Source organism: Papilio polytes, unplaced genomic scaffold (assembly GCF_000836215.1).
Source record: "Papilio polytes unplaced genomic scaffold, Ppol_1.0 DF823691.1, whole genome shotgun sequence".
Classification (NCBI taxonomy): Eukaryota; Metazoa; Arthropoda; class Insecta; order Lepidoptera; family Papilionidae; genus Papilio; species Papilio polytes.
The window spans coordinates 3382102-3396637 of NW_013525513.1; the positions used below are offsets into that span (position 1 = coordinate 3382102).

At 33.3% G+C, this 14536-nt stretch overlaps 2 protein-coding genes across 4 annotated transcripts; one reads left to right on the top strand and one right to left on the bottom strand.

Annotated features, from left to right (window-relative positions):
* The first annotated feature begins 234 nt into the window (after positions 1-234).
* LOC106104114 (F-box protein SKIP19-like) lies at positions 235-1669 on the top strand. Of its 2 annotated transcripts, none has more exons than XM_013284065.1 (2): positions 235-499; positions 592-1669. In XM_013284065.1, the coding sequence occupies exon 2, from the start codon at positions 593-595 to the stop codon at positions 1622-1624; it is 1032 nt and encodes a 343-aa protein (XP_013139519.1). In that variant the 5' UTR covers positions 235-499; position 592; the 3' UTR covers positions 1625-1669. The 2 variants fall into 2 exon arrangements, with proteins under 2 accessions (XP_013139519.1, XP_013139518.1); XM_013284064.1 differs by having other exon boundaries at positions 585-1668.
* A 1356-nt stretch (positions 1670-3025) lies between these two features.
* On the bottom strand, positions 3026-14446 carry LOC106104250. Of its 2 annotated transcripts, XM_013284233.1 has the most exons (11): positions 13959-14446; positions 13158-13250; positions 10918-11030; positions 10248-10335; positions 8301-8380; positions 7842-8024; positions 7232-7336; positions 6878-7064; positions 6139-6197; positions 5854-6066; positions 3026-5721 (listed from the first exon to the last, which is right to left on the bottom strand). In XM_013284233.1, the coding sequence occupies exons 1-11, from the start codon at positions 14057-14059 to the stop codon at positions 4457-4459; spliced, it is 2487 nt and encodes an 828-aa protein (XP_013139687.1). In that variant the 5' UTR covers positions 14060-14446; the 3' UTR covers positions 3026-4456. The 2 variants fall into 2 exon arrangements, with proteins under 2 accessions (XP_013139687.1, XP_013139688.1); XM_013284234.1 differs by lacking the exon at positions 13158-13250.
* Between the last annotated feature and the right edge of the window lie 90 nt (positions 14447-14536).

Genomic DNA, 14536 nt, shown 5'->3' on the forward strand with positions numbered 1-14536 from the left:
AAATCATCGAACTTTTAGCATCGATATGCATGATTTTATTGAGCTTTCTCTTTATCAAAGACAGGCTATAACCGATAGTTTTTTGTACTTATTTGATTTATGCCGCTTTTCGGTTAAAATTCATTTATTATAATTTAGTTTCACTTGTTACAACTGGGTCAGGTAGCATGTCTTTCTAAAGCTATTGTTACACACTCTTTGTTTACAATGTGACATTGACAGTCAATCTGACAATGACAGTTGTATTTAATTCATGTTGTATTTAGATTAACGTTATTTTAACCAAATATAGGTTTGTATTTACAATGATTTGCAATTCTATTCCTATGTCAAGAACCGACGTAGTCACTGATCTCTTTAGATATAAATACGCGTAATTATACGCATTTTATATTTATAGAGTTCAGTGGACATAGAACACATGATGAAGCTCTGTTAATATTTATTTAAATCCATCGTCGCTTCTACAATCAACGGACGTTTCATTAATAAAACAAAGGTAACATTTAAAATTATATTGATTGTCTTCCTTACTTTTCTCTTCTCGACACAAACAAGTGTTAGGTTTAAATATTATTTTCAAGTCATCAGAATGACAGCTACGGATGATAGATCCGAAGGGTTCGGAGTGTTGCCGGATGAGTTACTTCTTGCAGTCTTCCAGTTTCTACCACTTGAAACATTGTTGACCTGTGAGAATGTTTGCAAGCACTGGAGGAAAATAGCTCGCGATACTACACTATGGAGGAGATTTGTTATTGTTTACTCTGGAAAGCCAGGACAAAGTGAAGTAAGTGAAAAAAATTTGGAGATTATTCATAGTCATGGGCGGTTAATATCCAACTTAAAGCTACAGTACTTATATAGTTATCAAGAAATTAAATCAATTTTGGAACAATGCAGTAATCTTACATCTATAGAGCTAGTAATGTGCCGATTAGGGAAAGAATTTGAAAGTTACATAAATAGATGGCCTAATTTAAAGAAAATTAATTTGAAGAACTCTCTCTTGTTGACAAATGACAATTTAGTAATTAACTATGATAATTTTCAACATCTTAATTTCTTGGCTTTATCAGATTTTGGTATTTCCCCAGTGAACTGTAATACATTATTACATTGTCCATATTTAAACCATATTTTTATTGAAAAGATTAAAAATTTAAATTTAGAATTCATTAAAGAATTAATTATAACTAAGCAGAGAACATTAGTTACATTACATATTTACGGTGGAGATTCTATAGATGACCATAGCATGCAATTATTATCACAATGTTCTATGTTAAAAGATTTAGCAATAATAAGATGTGAAAATCTCACAGACAAAGGTTTAATATCTTTGGTAAATTTGCAAAAGGTTCAACATTTACAGATTTGGAATAACACTAATTTTTCTGAATTTGTTTTGCTCCATACATTAGGCAGTCCTAATTTAAAAACATTGGAAAGTTTAAGTTTATCTAGAATTGGAAACATTTCACCTGTAATTGTTGATATTATATCTGAATATTATAAGAATCTTAAGTTTTTAGCTCTGTACCAGTGCCCTAGAATTATTAACACTGATTATGAAAAACAGTTAAAATCAAAATTTCGCAACATTGATGTTGTATTATATTAATTACGTTTAAAAAATATTGTATTGTGATGTTGATATTTTTAATAGTTTTCTGTATCTTGCAACATTAACTGCTATTAAATTATTTTTGCATTAATTATTTTTTTCATTATCTAACTAATATTATAAATGCAAAAGTTTAGATGGATGGATGTTTGTTAAGAGTTTGTAGCCTAAACGACTGAACGGATCTGTATGAAATTTGGCATAAATGTAGAGCAGAATATGGAAGAACACATAGGCTACTTACTTTTGTTTTTTTTAATACCACGCGGACGGAGTCGCGGGCGAAAGCTAGTAAGCTATATTTTTGTAAAACGTGACCACCATGCCACTTATGGTGCCGAAATATTTAAATATAAGGCCTGAAATACCTCTACTTTATTTGTTAACATATTCCTTAAACAATTTTATATAAACCTTCCTTTGTGTTGAATTTATCTTAACGCAAAATTAAATAGATATTGTCACTTGAAACATAAAGAAAAAAATAAAAATGGCATATGTACTTTATTCCTTTAGTAAAACTGGTTTGGATTATAAAAAATTGGAATGGTTGTAGTTTTGGGATGATTACAGATTTTATATTAAGTATTCTATGGGACACATTACATGTTACATAACACAATATAGGCGGTGATGACAATTATTTACAGTAGTTGTGGTGTTCAATTATATCACTTACATTTCAATGTAAAGTTTTACAACTACATTATAAACAGCACCATACAAGAACTAGGTTTTCTAATCATTTACGAATACAAACATTTTGTCATAATCTACTTTTATGTTATTTACAGTGTTCCAATTCAATTGTTTTGGCTTACTGATACAAAAACATTCATTCCCTCATGGCTAAGTTATATCAAAAGAAAAGTTGGTAATACAAATAATCATACTAAATCAAAATATTGTTTACTAAGTACACATTGTGTAAGGTCATAAATAAAACTAATGTTTAATATTGCGCCTACAACCTTTAAGGTTTCATAATTTTTATAACTGAATTCAGGTACTATTTTGTAAGTCGCATTTTCTACATTTAAATAAGAAAAATTGAAAAGATACAAAAGAATTGAATTACCATAGTATATCATATGTTCAAGTTAAGAGTAAAATAATGAAAATAATAACTACTGTACATAAACAAATTGCGACCTATTTGTGCAGTACCATATCATAATGGGTAAAATGTCTGTCTACAAACTATGATTATTGTTACTTGAAAATTCAGTCCAACGACAATGTAGCAGCTATTGCGATAGATTTTCTTATAAAAAGAACGATATAATGCGTTTTTAATTAATGGAAATTTCAATATCCAAAAGACAAAACATTATTTCAGTATGTGCTGTAGCATTGGATTCAGATATGACGGCTGATAGAGATGTATGGAAGAGCAGCACATACTGTGCCGACCCTCTGTAAGGGATAAGGGCAAGTGGATGATGATGGAAATTTCAATATTAAAAAAAATCTAGATCTCAGTGGGCACTTAGTGTCTATAAGTTTTTGCATATAAATAAGAAATACATGTAAATTTCAAAATATTGCGCCAGTGGCATCGTACAACATTGTACAAATTTAAAATTAACAAAAAATACTGATTGTAATTTAAGGCCAAATACACAGTACAAAACGTGGCGATACAGCAACTTTTCCAATAGAAAATAACGCTTAAGCGATTACATAACAAATAAAATATTAAAAAGCAACAATAAGTAGCCTTAGATTATGATAGTCTCGTCGATAGTTTTATGACAAAATTAGAACATCGTACATTACGACTATTAATGAATAAAAAAGCTCAGTATGTTCAGGTAAACCTAACTCATTAGGGAACACCATGCAGTCTTACATTTAGAAAACTAGTTTCAAATTGTTTAAGAGTTACAAAGACGTTAATAAATACACATTAAATATACAAATATTGATAAAAAAAAATGCTATGAAAACTGAAGCATATTTTCCGCATATCAAAAAACAGACATTTTTTGGGAATAAATGCAGCAAATAGTTTGATGTCAGTCTTGTATTGTTATTTTTTAAATTGGAATTTGAAACATGATGCTTAAATGCATGATTTATATGTGTATTTGTTAACGCCTTAATTGTAATTATTTATAAAAACAAATAATTCTTAGAATTATGTTATTCAGTGTCCCCTGCGGTATATTCCGGTATAATATCATTAAAAATATGTTCCGCTATGTTTACATTGTACATCTACACTACAAGAGTATATACACGTTAAAGTTCATACAACCAGTATTAAAATAATTTTAAAAGTGACATGTACAGGTCATAAACGGAGATTACAAATAACAAATAAGTTAATTACAAACGCGAAAATAAAATTCCACAAATATTTATAATGCTCGCACTAAAAATAAACTTATATTTATAAAAATAAGGTCTGTATTTAATATTTATATCACAGCTACCTGAGAAAGTTATATCTCTCTCCTTGGTATTATTTAACGAAAATTTACCTGATAAAATAAATAAATTAAGCACGCAAACTTAAAGTGCCGGGCGTGGGTCTTACTAAATGTAAAATAGGCTCTTGAGTCAGGTCGGATGCTGCAAATTAACTGCTAAAAATTGAACTGACCTATAAAATGCTTACCATATTTTAATAAAATTATTTGCAGTTTTCTTAGGCCGTGCTGTAGTTCATTCTTTTGGGTAAACAATTTAAAATTTTACTTTATGGGTGTGCTAAAGCAACCGTTTTAAAATCTCCGACCAACTCTTCGGATATCTTACAAAATAATATCATAAATTAAATTGACTACTTTTTCATAAATAACACTGAAATAAATAAATCAGGACTTAAACTTGGAAGTAGTCGCTGACGATGCCGTCGGCACCGCTGTTAATACTGTTTTTAGGGTCCCTGTTTGCGGGCACGTTGATCTTCTCATATCCAGCCGCTGAGTCCGATCTCTCCACGGAATTCGTGCCGGCGTCATTATTCACTTTCTCATACGGCGGTTCCTTCTGCGATAATTCAAAATACTTGACACTTTCGTAGTTTGGATCCTTTTTGGACCTCACAGAATCGTACTTTGAGTCTTTCGATCGCACCGATTCATATTTAGGGTCTTTACACCGTAAAGATTCATAATTTGGGTCCTGAGCGTTAACGCTCTCGTAGTTTGGATCTTTAGGTCGAACGGATTCATAGTTGGGGTCGGACTCGCTGCCGGTGGTATAGAAGGGGTCATTCGACATGGATTCGTAGTTGGGTTCTTGCGCTCCCTCGTCGTTATTGTTCGCAGGCCAATTATTGTATTTGCCTGTTCTCTTGTGCACTGTGGAGTATGTCGGCTGCACCTTGTAGTCCGGTGCGATGGTGGCGTACGGCGGTGTGGGAGGCTGGTTCCTTAGGACTTCGTAATTAGGGTCGGAGTCTGAGGCGCTGTTGTCAGGCTTCGTGATGTGTTCGTATCCAGGGTCACTGCTTATAATGCTATTAGGTCCGCTATCGTTTAAATGATTCAGCTTTAGCAGATTGTTGTTGGTGAATGTAGAAAGGGTTTTGTTGACATCTTTAACAGTCTCGTATCCGGGGTCCTGGTTTTGTGAGTTATTGCGTTCCTTGTGCGTGATAGTTTCGTAACCGTGGTTGTTTGATTTCTTGCGGTCTATAGTTTCGTACCCCGGATCGTCGCCGCGGAATTTGAGGGCGGTTTCGGTTTCTTTGGAGAATTCGTTAAGTTTTTTTGATGTATCTTCGGGCTTCGTTTTTCCTTTCTTGTTGACTTTAGCGTACATATCGTCGAGGTTGCGCGAGGGGCTCTCGGTGACGCGGTGGTCGGAGTCGATGCTGATGTTGGCGTCTGCGGAGGAGTAGTCGCTGGGTGCGGGGCCGTCGATGGAGTTGTAGAGGTTGTCGGCGGGCGGCGGCTGGTGGTCGATGTCGAAATGTAGTTCCGTGGCGACGAGGGGCCGCACGAGGTCTCCGGAGCTGAACCTGTGCTTCTCCACGGGGTAGTTGCAGCCGTAGAAGTCCGAGGAGCTGACGCAGCTGTTGTTGCGTTGGTGTTTCTCGTTGAGGCTCCTTCGGAGCTTATCGTGATTGAAGTGGAGGTCTCCTGAAATATTTTATATGTTATATATATCGGCCATCGATCGTCACTCGTAGTCTATATCATAAATAGATTTACTAGGTCAGAAATATAATTTAAAACTTTATGAAATCTTAGGGATATATACTTTGTACTGACCTGTACTAGATATGCGATTGTGTCGTTGCGACTGCGTCAGCGGGGCATGTGTTCCGTGTGTAACATGTGCTACGTGTGCTACGTGTGTTCCGTGTGCTGCGTGTGCAGCGTGTGTGGTGAGTGGTGGGGGCGGCAGGGGGGAGTTGGCGACGCGTTTCTCCGGCTTGGGCGAGCCGAGCGCGCCAGTAGAGTTGGAACACGACGACGAAGATGCTGTACATAAATAAAACGTTATTACACCAATTATTATTGATTTCTGATAGTATTCTAAAGCAAAACATTAACCTTGTCTGGAGTGCGTCGCTTGTGATGTTGATGCACCAATTTCCGGAGGGGCACTCCTTCTGTAAAACAAAAGTATTACACTATAATAAATGTACACATAATTTAAAAAGTAGTGTCAATTTCGGCACAAACATCGGTATACAAAAGGAATTTCGATTTATTAATAATAATAATAATAATTCATTTATTGTCTCTTTTGCATACATTTCATGAAAGTCTTGGCTCCTGTAGTAGGTTGCCCTGTGTCACAGGAGCCAATTCCTTCCCCAATACTTCATTACAATTCTTTTAATGTCTACACAAAGAAAACAAAAAAGAAATATACATTACAATTAATGAGTTATTTTAAAACATTGAAAAAAGGTACAAGAAAATTTAATTATTTCTTCACTAGTTTTTTTTTCCTGTTGCAGCAGGAGGATAACAGCAGGAATCTCCTGCTTTATTTTTTTGCAGAAAAGGTTGCTTTATCTTATAACTAATCAATGCATCCTACATTATAGTTTGGATCATACTTATTTTATAAATACGAAAATTTTAATGGATGTATTTTAGCTTTGTACGAACGGCTGAACAGATTTTAATTAAATTTGGCACAGATGTAGCGAATAGTCTGGAGAAACGCATAGGCTACTCACGTTTGTTATTTTTTAATTCCACGAGGACGGCGTCGCGGGCGAAAGCTAGTATAATGATTAATGTATTGTTATTAAAATTTGGTATATGGTAACTAATATACCTAGTGGCGAGTTCAGACAGCGGGGGTGCGGCTGGGGCGGTGGCGGGGCCGGGTGCTGCGGCGGCGGCGGGGGCGGGGGCAGCGGGTGCGGGGTCGCGGCGGCGCGGCTCGGGCGCGATCTGCGCGTACGTGTCGGAGCCTTCGCCCTCGCCCACGCTGGCCTCCTCTATCGCCGCGTACATCTCGTCTGGAAACAAATACTACTATCTTACAACTCATTTTTAAAATTATCAATTAGTTTTATCAGTTTGAGTAAGATATTTGAAAAGCAACATTTATGTAGGCAAAGTAAGTATAAAACTATATTTAACTAAGATTACAAATTATTTATTTATGGCATAATAATATACATACCGGAGTCATCAGAGACGGTGGCGTAGTGCGGCTGCGCGGAGTGCTTCACTCCCTGCGCACGGATGTTGCTGAGCGGCTCCCGCACTGAGATACTTGTGTAGCCCTCTGTGAATACACAATTAACATTAAGTATATTGAACTTTTTTTGTATAAAATTAAATTAAACACGGAAAAGAACATTTCGTTCTAAATTAATGCCAATGTTAACCCTTAAATCCATGATTTTTTCTTTTTAAATACTCTAAATTAAAACTGGTAGTGAAGTAAAAATTAAGATTTTTTTTTTTAAATAGTCCATTGGGTATGTAAGAGAAGACTGATGTACATATGTATCATCATGCATTTAAGTGCTTAACCCTTATATGCAAATTGAAGGGTCTTAACCCTTATAGAGGGAGGTCAAATTCAATATATTGCGGTCATTAACATATTCTTTTTTTTTTTTGGAGAAAAGATAAATTTAAATGAGTTGCTATAACATTGTTATGTGAGAAGTGTTTTACTTGAAATATTCTGGAATCTAAGAGTTTTAGCGATAAATGTGCAGTTTGTGTATAGCCAAAACATTTAATACGATAGTTCGCAACATTTGGTGTAGTGCGGTACTCACTGGCGGAGTCTGTGGAGTCTCCGCTAAAGTGCAGCGTGTTGTCTGCGGGGGGCGGGGCGAGGGGCAGCGCGGGCGGCAGTGCGGGGGGCGGGGGGCGCGGCGACGGCGGAGTGATGTAGGGCAGCTCCTGACTAGACGGTAACTGTCCGCTGATTGCTACCGACGCCGATATCACTACCGATTCTAAACAAATGTTTAAATACACTTAAAGTAAACTTCTTTACACAGACACAATTTCTTAAGTGACAAACTAAAAAGCGAATGTTAAATTTCATTGAAAGCGAAGTGACCACCATCAATAACATCTGAAAAAAGATAATCAGTGACATAGGTTTGATCATTATCAACGTGTATGACGGTTTGCCGCCAAACATTTGTAGTGTTACCGAATTTAAAATCTACTAATCACTAGTACATATATGTAACTTTAGTATCATGAATTATAAAACAAAAACAAACCTGGGCCAGGCTGGGACGCTTCTCGCTCGTCTATCTGTATTTCTCTTTCAGACTCTTGATCCGGCGTAATATCCACCGTGCTGTACACAGGATAACATTTTTACTAGATAGCAACATGATATTTTCTTAGGTGTTACCTAAGTTTATAGACCTTCATTCTTATAAAATCGAGACATAGTAATGAAATAAAACATCCTAAGTATTACACCTCATGTAGCAGTAATCAAAATATTTATTTAGCCGTGCGTATAAAAAACAACCAGACTGCGTGACATTTAATTTAGACCCGAATTGAAATAAAGGTCCTTCCATTTACAAAGTCAATTTGATTAGCATATAACAACTATGTCTAGACTCGATCTATTCAATTCCCAAATAACAACACGTTTTAGCAGATTTAACTTTGGTGTTATATTTTTCATATTGAGTTTTAAAGAATTATTTTTCATCAATTCCTCGCCCTGATATCAAAAACACGTAATTCGAACGCTAATCATTCTTAGAATTTCATATGAATAAGTCGTTACAGGAATTAAATTTATGGAAAATATTCTTGCGATAATTTTACTAACTTACTTACCAATTTTGAGCTACGACATTATTTTGATGTTGTTTACATTTCATATTCCCCATAACAATCATACTTCATACTAATCATACTAATATTACAAATGCGAAAGTTTAGATGGATGGATGGATGTTGGTTAGAGTTTGTAGCCTAAACGGCTGAAAGGACCGATGAAATTTGGTATAGATGTAGAGGATACTCTAGAAGAACACATAGGCTACTAACATTTGTTTTTAAATTCCACGAGCACGGAGCCGTGAGCGACAGCTAGTTTATACATACTAAAACATGCATGGCATTGGAATGCACATTGTTTATACTATGTACTCAATGCCGGGGACAACAAATATGTCATCTTGTTTATTATAAGCAATAAACTGTTTGATGTCTCCTTGAGACAGAGCACTTAATTTTATTTACGATTACAAGAGATATTATTTACGATAATTATTGTGCTAAGAATAAATTTTATTTCACAATATTATAAAGAATAGTTCGTAAAGATATTAGCGAAGCCAACGTAATTTTTCCTTAATACGGTATATAGGTACTCTCAGCCTTAAAAAGTAATATATCAAATGGGACTGAACATTGCTCTGAAATTAATTTTCTTGCACTATTTACTGTCTATATTCTTTAAAAAGTATAATCAGAACAAAATGTATTGTAAATGCAATAAATTATTTCTCCATATTAGAATTTCGTAACTTCGAAAGCAATGTGCTCTGTATAGCTTTTTCCATCTCATAAAGTAGTTAAGTTAATTTTTCACTCAATAATGCGAAATCCTAATTTTAATGTGACTTACAAAGTGACGGTCGGCGGTTTGATTCCCAGTAAGCTTGTAAGAGAAAATGTTAATTACAAATAATGCACAGGTTTGAGCGACAAAAGACTTTCTTATTGGAGGTATGTATGTTTCTTCCTGTAATTTATCTTGACTGGAGAGTTGTCTATTAATCGACTAGTTATCTATCTATCTATACTCTATACTATTATAATAAAGCATTAATGCACACTTCTTTGTTGCCTAAGATGTCAGCAATTACAGGTTACTTTTGAAAAATACTTATTTTAATAAAAAGGCCTACACTTACGTCACGCTTTAGGCTATTTATTTTCAAGTCATTAAACTTAGGGGGTAAATATTTTGGATAAAAACCCTAAGGTGGGAAAGAGACCGTAAATTGCTGCCAACATCAAGAAAGGAAGATTACTAAGGTTTGTCATGTCATGTCATTTCGACACTTGCTATTGATAGATTTACAAATGTAAACAATAAAATAAATATATAGTTATAATTACATTCGGATAAAGCCACACGGGAAAAGCTAGTTAGTTCATAATTAAGTTAATTTTGTCTGCATTGCTATACTCACATATTGTGGTTCTCATTCTGCAGTTTTGCATACGCGTGTTCGTACGGATGGTCTCTGCTGGTGGATGCTGTCGGGGCGGGCTTACTTCCTGCGGATCACAAGTCACGTGCTATCACTTCTCGTTAATTAAAAACGATTATCGATTCCTGGTAGCGGCGCTTTACAAGTGGAATACGATTCATTGATTATATCGAGAGGCACGATTAGATTCGAAGATTAGCATTACTAATCCGGTAGCATTGATTTATCGCAGGCAAAAACAATTCGAAGGACATTTTGCAAACTGCATTCTTTTACACGAGTTCTATTTTAAAGTTGTCGGGAATGACGTAGAAAAAAATATTATTGATACCGAATTTTAATATTTCCATTCGTTTGTATGGGTAAATAAATAGGTAAAAGACATTTGGTACATACAAATAGTTTAAAGTAACGTATCATCGTAGATCCCAATAGTGATGGGAACGTCAGAAACAAGATATAACAATTAATGAAAATTAACTCACTTATTAGTGAAAGGACTGCTAGTCTCAAAAACTTTTGAAGCTAATTCTGGTTTTGCCGATGTATTTAGAAGGACAGAAGATCGCCTAATATTAAAGTTCTTCATCTTAAGAGCATCACACAAAAAATCACGCAAAACCTTAACGCATTTAAAACTGGAATGTACCTTCATCTAAATTAACAGTGGCGTATATTTCTGAAGCCGTATCACCACTGTCGTGTCTGCCCACAGGGTGCGGGATTTCCGGCAAGCTGCGCTGAGAGTTCTGTGTAGATGCTCTGCGTAACAAACAATATTAATATACCAATTAAAATATTTAAGCTATATTTGTCGACTGAACAATTAAGACAGTAATTAAGGTCAATGTAGCTGCTATTGCTATACACATTGAACATTTTGACAAAAAAAATCTAATAAACTTTTCAATACCGTTTCATCAACTAAGAGTAGGTACTTAGATCAATGTTTTCTACAAAAATATTACCATACTTTTTAAACGAAAAATATGATAACATAGTAAACATAAATATGTTATATGTTTATTATGTTTGCCTGAATATAAACTACAACGATAATGATAACATTATTATTGGAATATTAATTAACGGATTATTGGAAATCAGTTATATTCTGACTTTAAATCTCATTCCGAAACTGCAAATTAAATCAATAAGCGAAAGTTACAATTACCACAACATCTATATATGTAACAATTCTAGAGATGTCTCTATTCTATGTAGTACACGATAATTAAATGTTGCTACATTACTTAAGTAATGGAAAAAGTCATTAAGGTATAAAACATACATAAACCTTGGAGATCTCAAAATGATGATGGCTTGAAACATTTATAAAGATCTATTGGTTACTAATTAGACCTGTAATACTTTACAGTAAAGGTTAACAGCCCAAAATAAGTTCTCATTTCTTTAATGAATCATATCTCTACATGCAAAGCGATTATTTCTTATTCCTAAAGACACTCAACAACTGAGTTAAACAAAACTAAATAAACAATTAGTATGGTCTATGTTAGTAAAAGCCACAACAGCTTCATAAAAATGAAAAAAAAGGCGCATTGACTAACAGTTGATTAAATAACAGTTTGAAAATCTTTTTTATTATAATAATAATGGCATAAAAATTACTAACACTTGTATTATACATAGAATATTGAATACTTTTTTCTATTTCTTACAATAAGAAATTAATATAATTTGTAAGGTAACCTTTAGTGGCACTAGGTAATATTTATTGCTTCTTTGCAACTGTAATAACATTTTTCAATCTGCATTTTAAATACCCTTCCACAATGTGACATAAAATGCAAACAGATATCACCACAAACTCTAATTATCTTGTGTTAATTGCAATAGGTATAAAAACACAATGACTTAATAAAAATAGATTGTTTTTGTAAATATTGTGGGAACTTGTATGTGTATTAGATAGTAGGAACTAATTATTTCGATGAGATCACACAAATCACTACTACTTGTGGCATTTACACAGATTGCATTAATGTTGAATTGTAATGTTTCTATAGGTTTGAAATGAGACTATGAGCCCTAACATAACAGACCGACATAGAAAACGGATTAAACATATATTAGAGTTGATTATATTTTGTATAAGTATTAACCATAGCTTATCACAATATCAAATAAAATATAACAATTAAAATAATCACCATAATGCACAATAGCTGAAAATATTATCATTTGTTACATAAGAAAGATAATGTTCATGTAGTATTGTATTGAATTATCACATTGTAGCATAGTTTATGTGTTTTAGTGTTAATAATAATATTATATATTTTAAAATAGAAATGTGGTAAAACCATTTAAAATGCAAGTCTTTTTCGCAATGTCAAAAGAATCTATTTGAGCAGGGTGCTTTAGCAAGGAGGACAAATAGCATTTGATAACAATGCTTCGGGCATGATGGGTTTTGTAAGAATGTATTAAAAAAAGGATATTACATTAATCATCCATACACTATAAAATGTTCTCAAAAATGACAATGTCAAAATTTTAAGCATGGCTTTCTTTAGAAAAATGCTGCAAATCTTAAATTAATATAACTGGATTTGGTATATTTCATTGGTTGACTAGAATATGTTAATAAATAAAAATCACATACCCTAAATGATATAATACACTACACAATTAAATCAACCCTTACCAGAATTTGCAGGAATATTAAAATGTTATGTTTAGATCTTCAAGGCTATTCATCACAGACATAATACATAAAACCGCTACAAACCCATATGGATTAAATTTATGAATAAAAAAACTAATAGACATATATTTGTAAAACAAGCTTCATTCATAAGTTAAAGGTTTGTTAAGTCTATGTTAGCGTATAGACAATATGTAGGGCATGCTAACTAAACAAACCGCTTGATGGAAGCCGGAGTGGTTGGCGTTGGAGACGGTACCTCCTCATCTATGTGGATTTTGACCACACCTGCGGTACCAACCAACTCACTTCTGTTAAATATAACATTGCATTAACATAACAAACACTTCATTTCACATGTACTTCATATTACAATGAAGTTGCACATGACTACATCCATGTAAGGAAGAAAAAATTAGACTTTGGCTCTAATAATCTATTTCTGTTTTAAATTCATCCATATTTATTCAGTTGTTCAGTTTATTCAGTTATTTTGTTACAAGCATCCATACATCCATTCAAAGTGTTGTAAAATTGTACATGTAAATTGTTTTTTTATGATTATGTTCTTATTAGATTAAACTTAAAATGTCAAAGATTTTAATCCAAATAAGAATAGTCTCAATAAAAGAAATATAAGGAATAGTCGTTAATAATAAATATAGAATAAAAAAATAAAGCTATGCCAAATCAAAGTTAACAATACCTTATAAAGATTTAATTTTGTTTAAAATTATTGCACTTTCCATAGATTTCCTTAGTTTATGATGCACAATGATGGCTCACAAATAATAATTGAATGATTCATTGTTAGATACAAGTGAAGAATATTAATTGATTACATTTTACATAAAAACATCTAAATCAATTAATATTTTTATTTAGGTACGACAAAAAAAAACGAAGGCATTTTTGCAACTAAATAAAACCTTTTTAATGTGATTTTAAAAATAAGCATCTTATTTTAAGTATAGTAATAATACTTTGCTAATATTAAAATGTAAACTATATGCACTTACTTTTGATTGGAATTCTTGCATCCACAAACGCATGCTGAAAGAGCGGTGATGAGAGTAATTATCACTCCCACGCTTAGAACAATCTCAACTATAGTATACATAACAAGAGTTTTTAATTAATGCAAATCCGGCATAAAGTCGGAACACATTCCATTACAAATGAAACATTAAGTCACGCCTTTAAAGAGGAACGATACGAGAACACAACTTTCTTCCATTTGAGCTAAAGTACAAGAATGTAGGGCACTGGTATACACCAATGCTGTATCGAAAGAAAACTGAAATGAAACCTCCTCCTTACATTTCGATTATAAGATGGCGAGTTACTAACGACACGATTTTAATCCATATTAGAATCAAGTTAGAACAGAAATTTGTAAATTAAGTAGTTATCCCTATGCACCTGCTCATTGAATTCTATTTTAACAAAAGTCAAAATCTAAATAAATAATACAATTTGTAACAGATAATATCAATCAACGTAGTTGTAGTAATAAATGTCAAAAATGCAACCAATAGCTGAATATGTCACATCACATAGAATATAAATCACTATATAGCAATATAATATTAGTATT

What these genes read in the sequence shown, in the direction of transcription:
- LOC106104250 (XM_013284233.1), bottom strand. Translation starts at nt 14,059, where the DNA reads ATGTATACTATAGTTGAGATTGTTCTAAGCGTGGGAGTGATAATTACT. An exon ending in CAGAATGAGAACCACAATAT is followed by an intron (nt 8,381 to 10,247) that starts GTGAGTATAGCA and finishes TCCTGTGTACAG; the next exon opens with CACGGTGGATATTACGCCGG. An exon ending in AGCGTCCCAGCCTGGCCCAG is followed by an intron (nt 8,025 to 8,300) that starts GTTTGTTTTTGT and finishes ACATTTGTTTAG; the next exon opens with AATCGGTAGTGATATCGGCG.
- LOC106104114 (XM_013284065.1), top strand. Translation starts at nt 593, where the DNA reads ATGACAGCTACGGATGATAGATCCGAAGGGTTCGGAGTGTTGCCGGAT.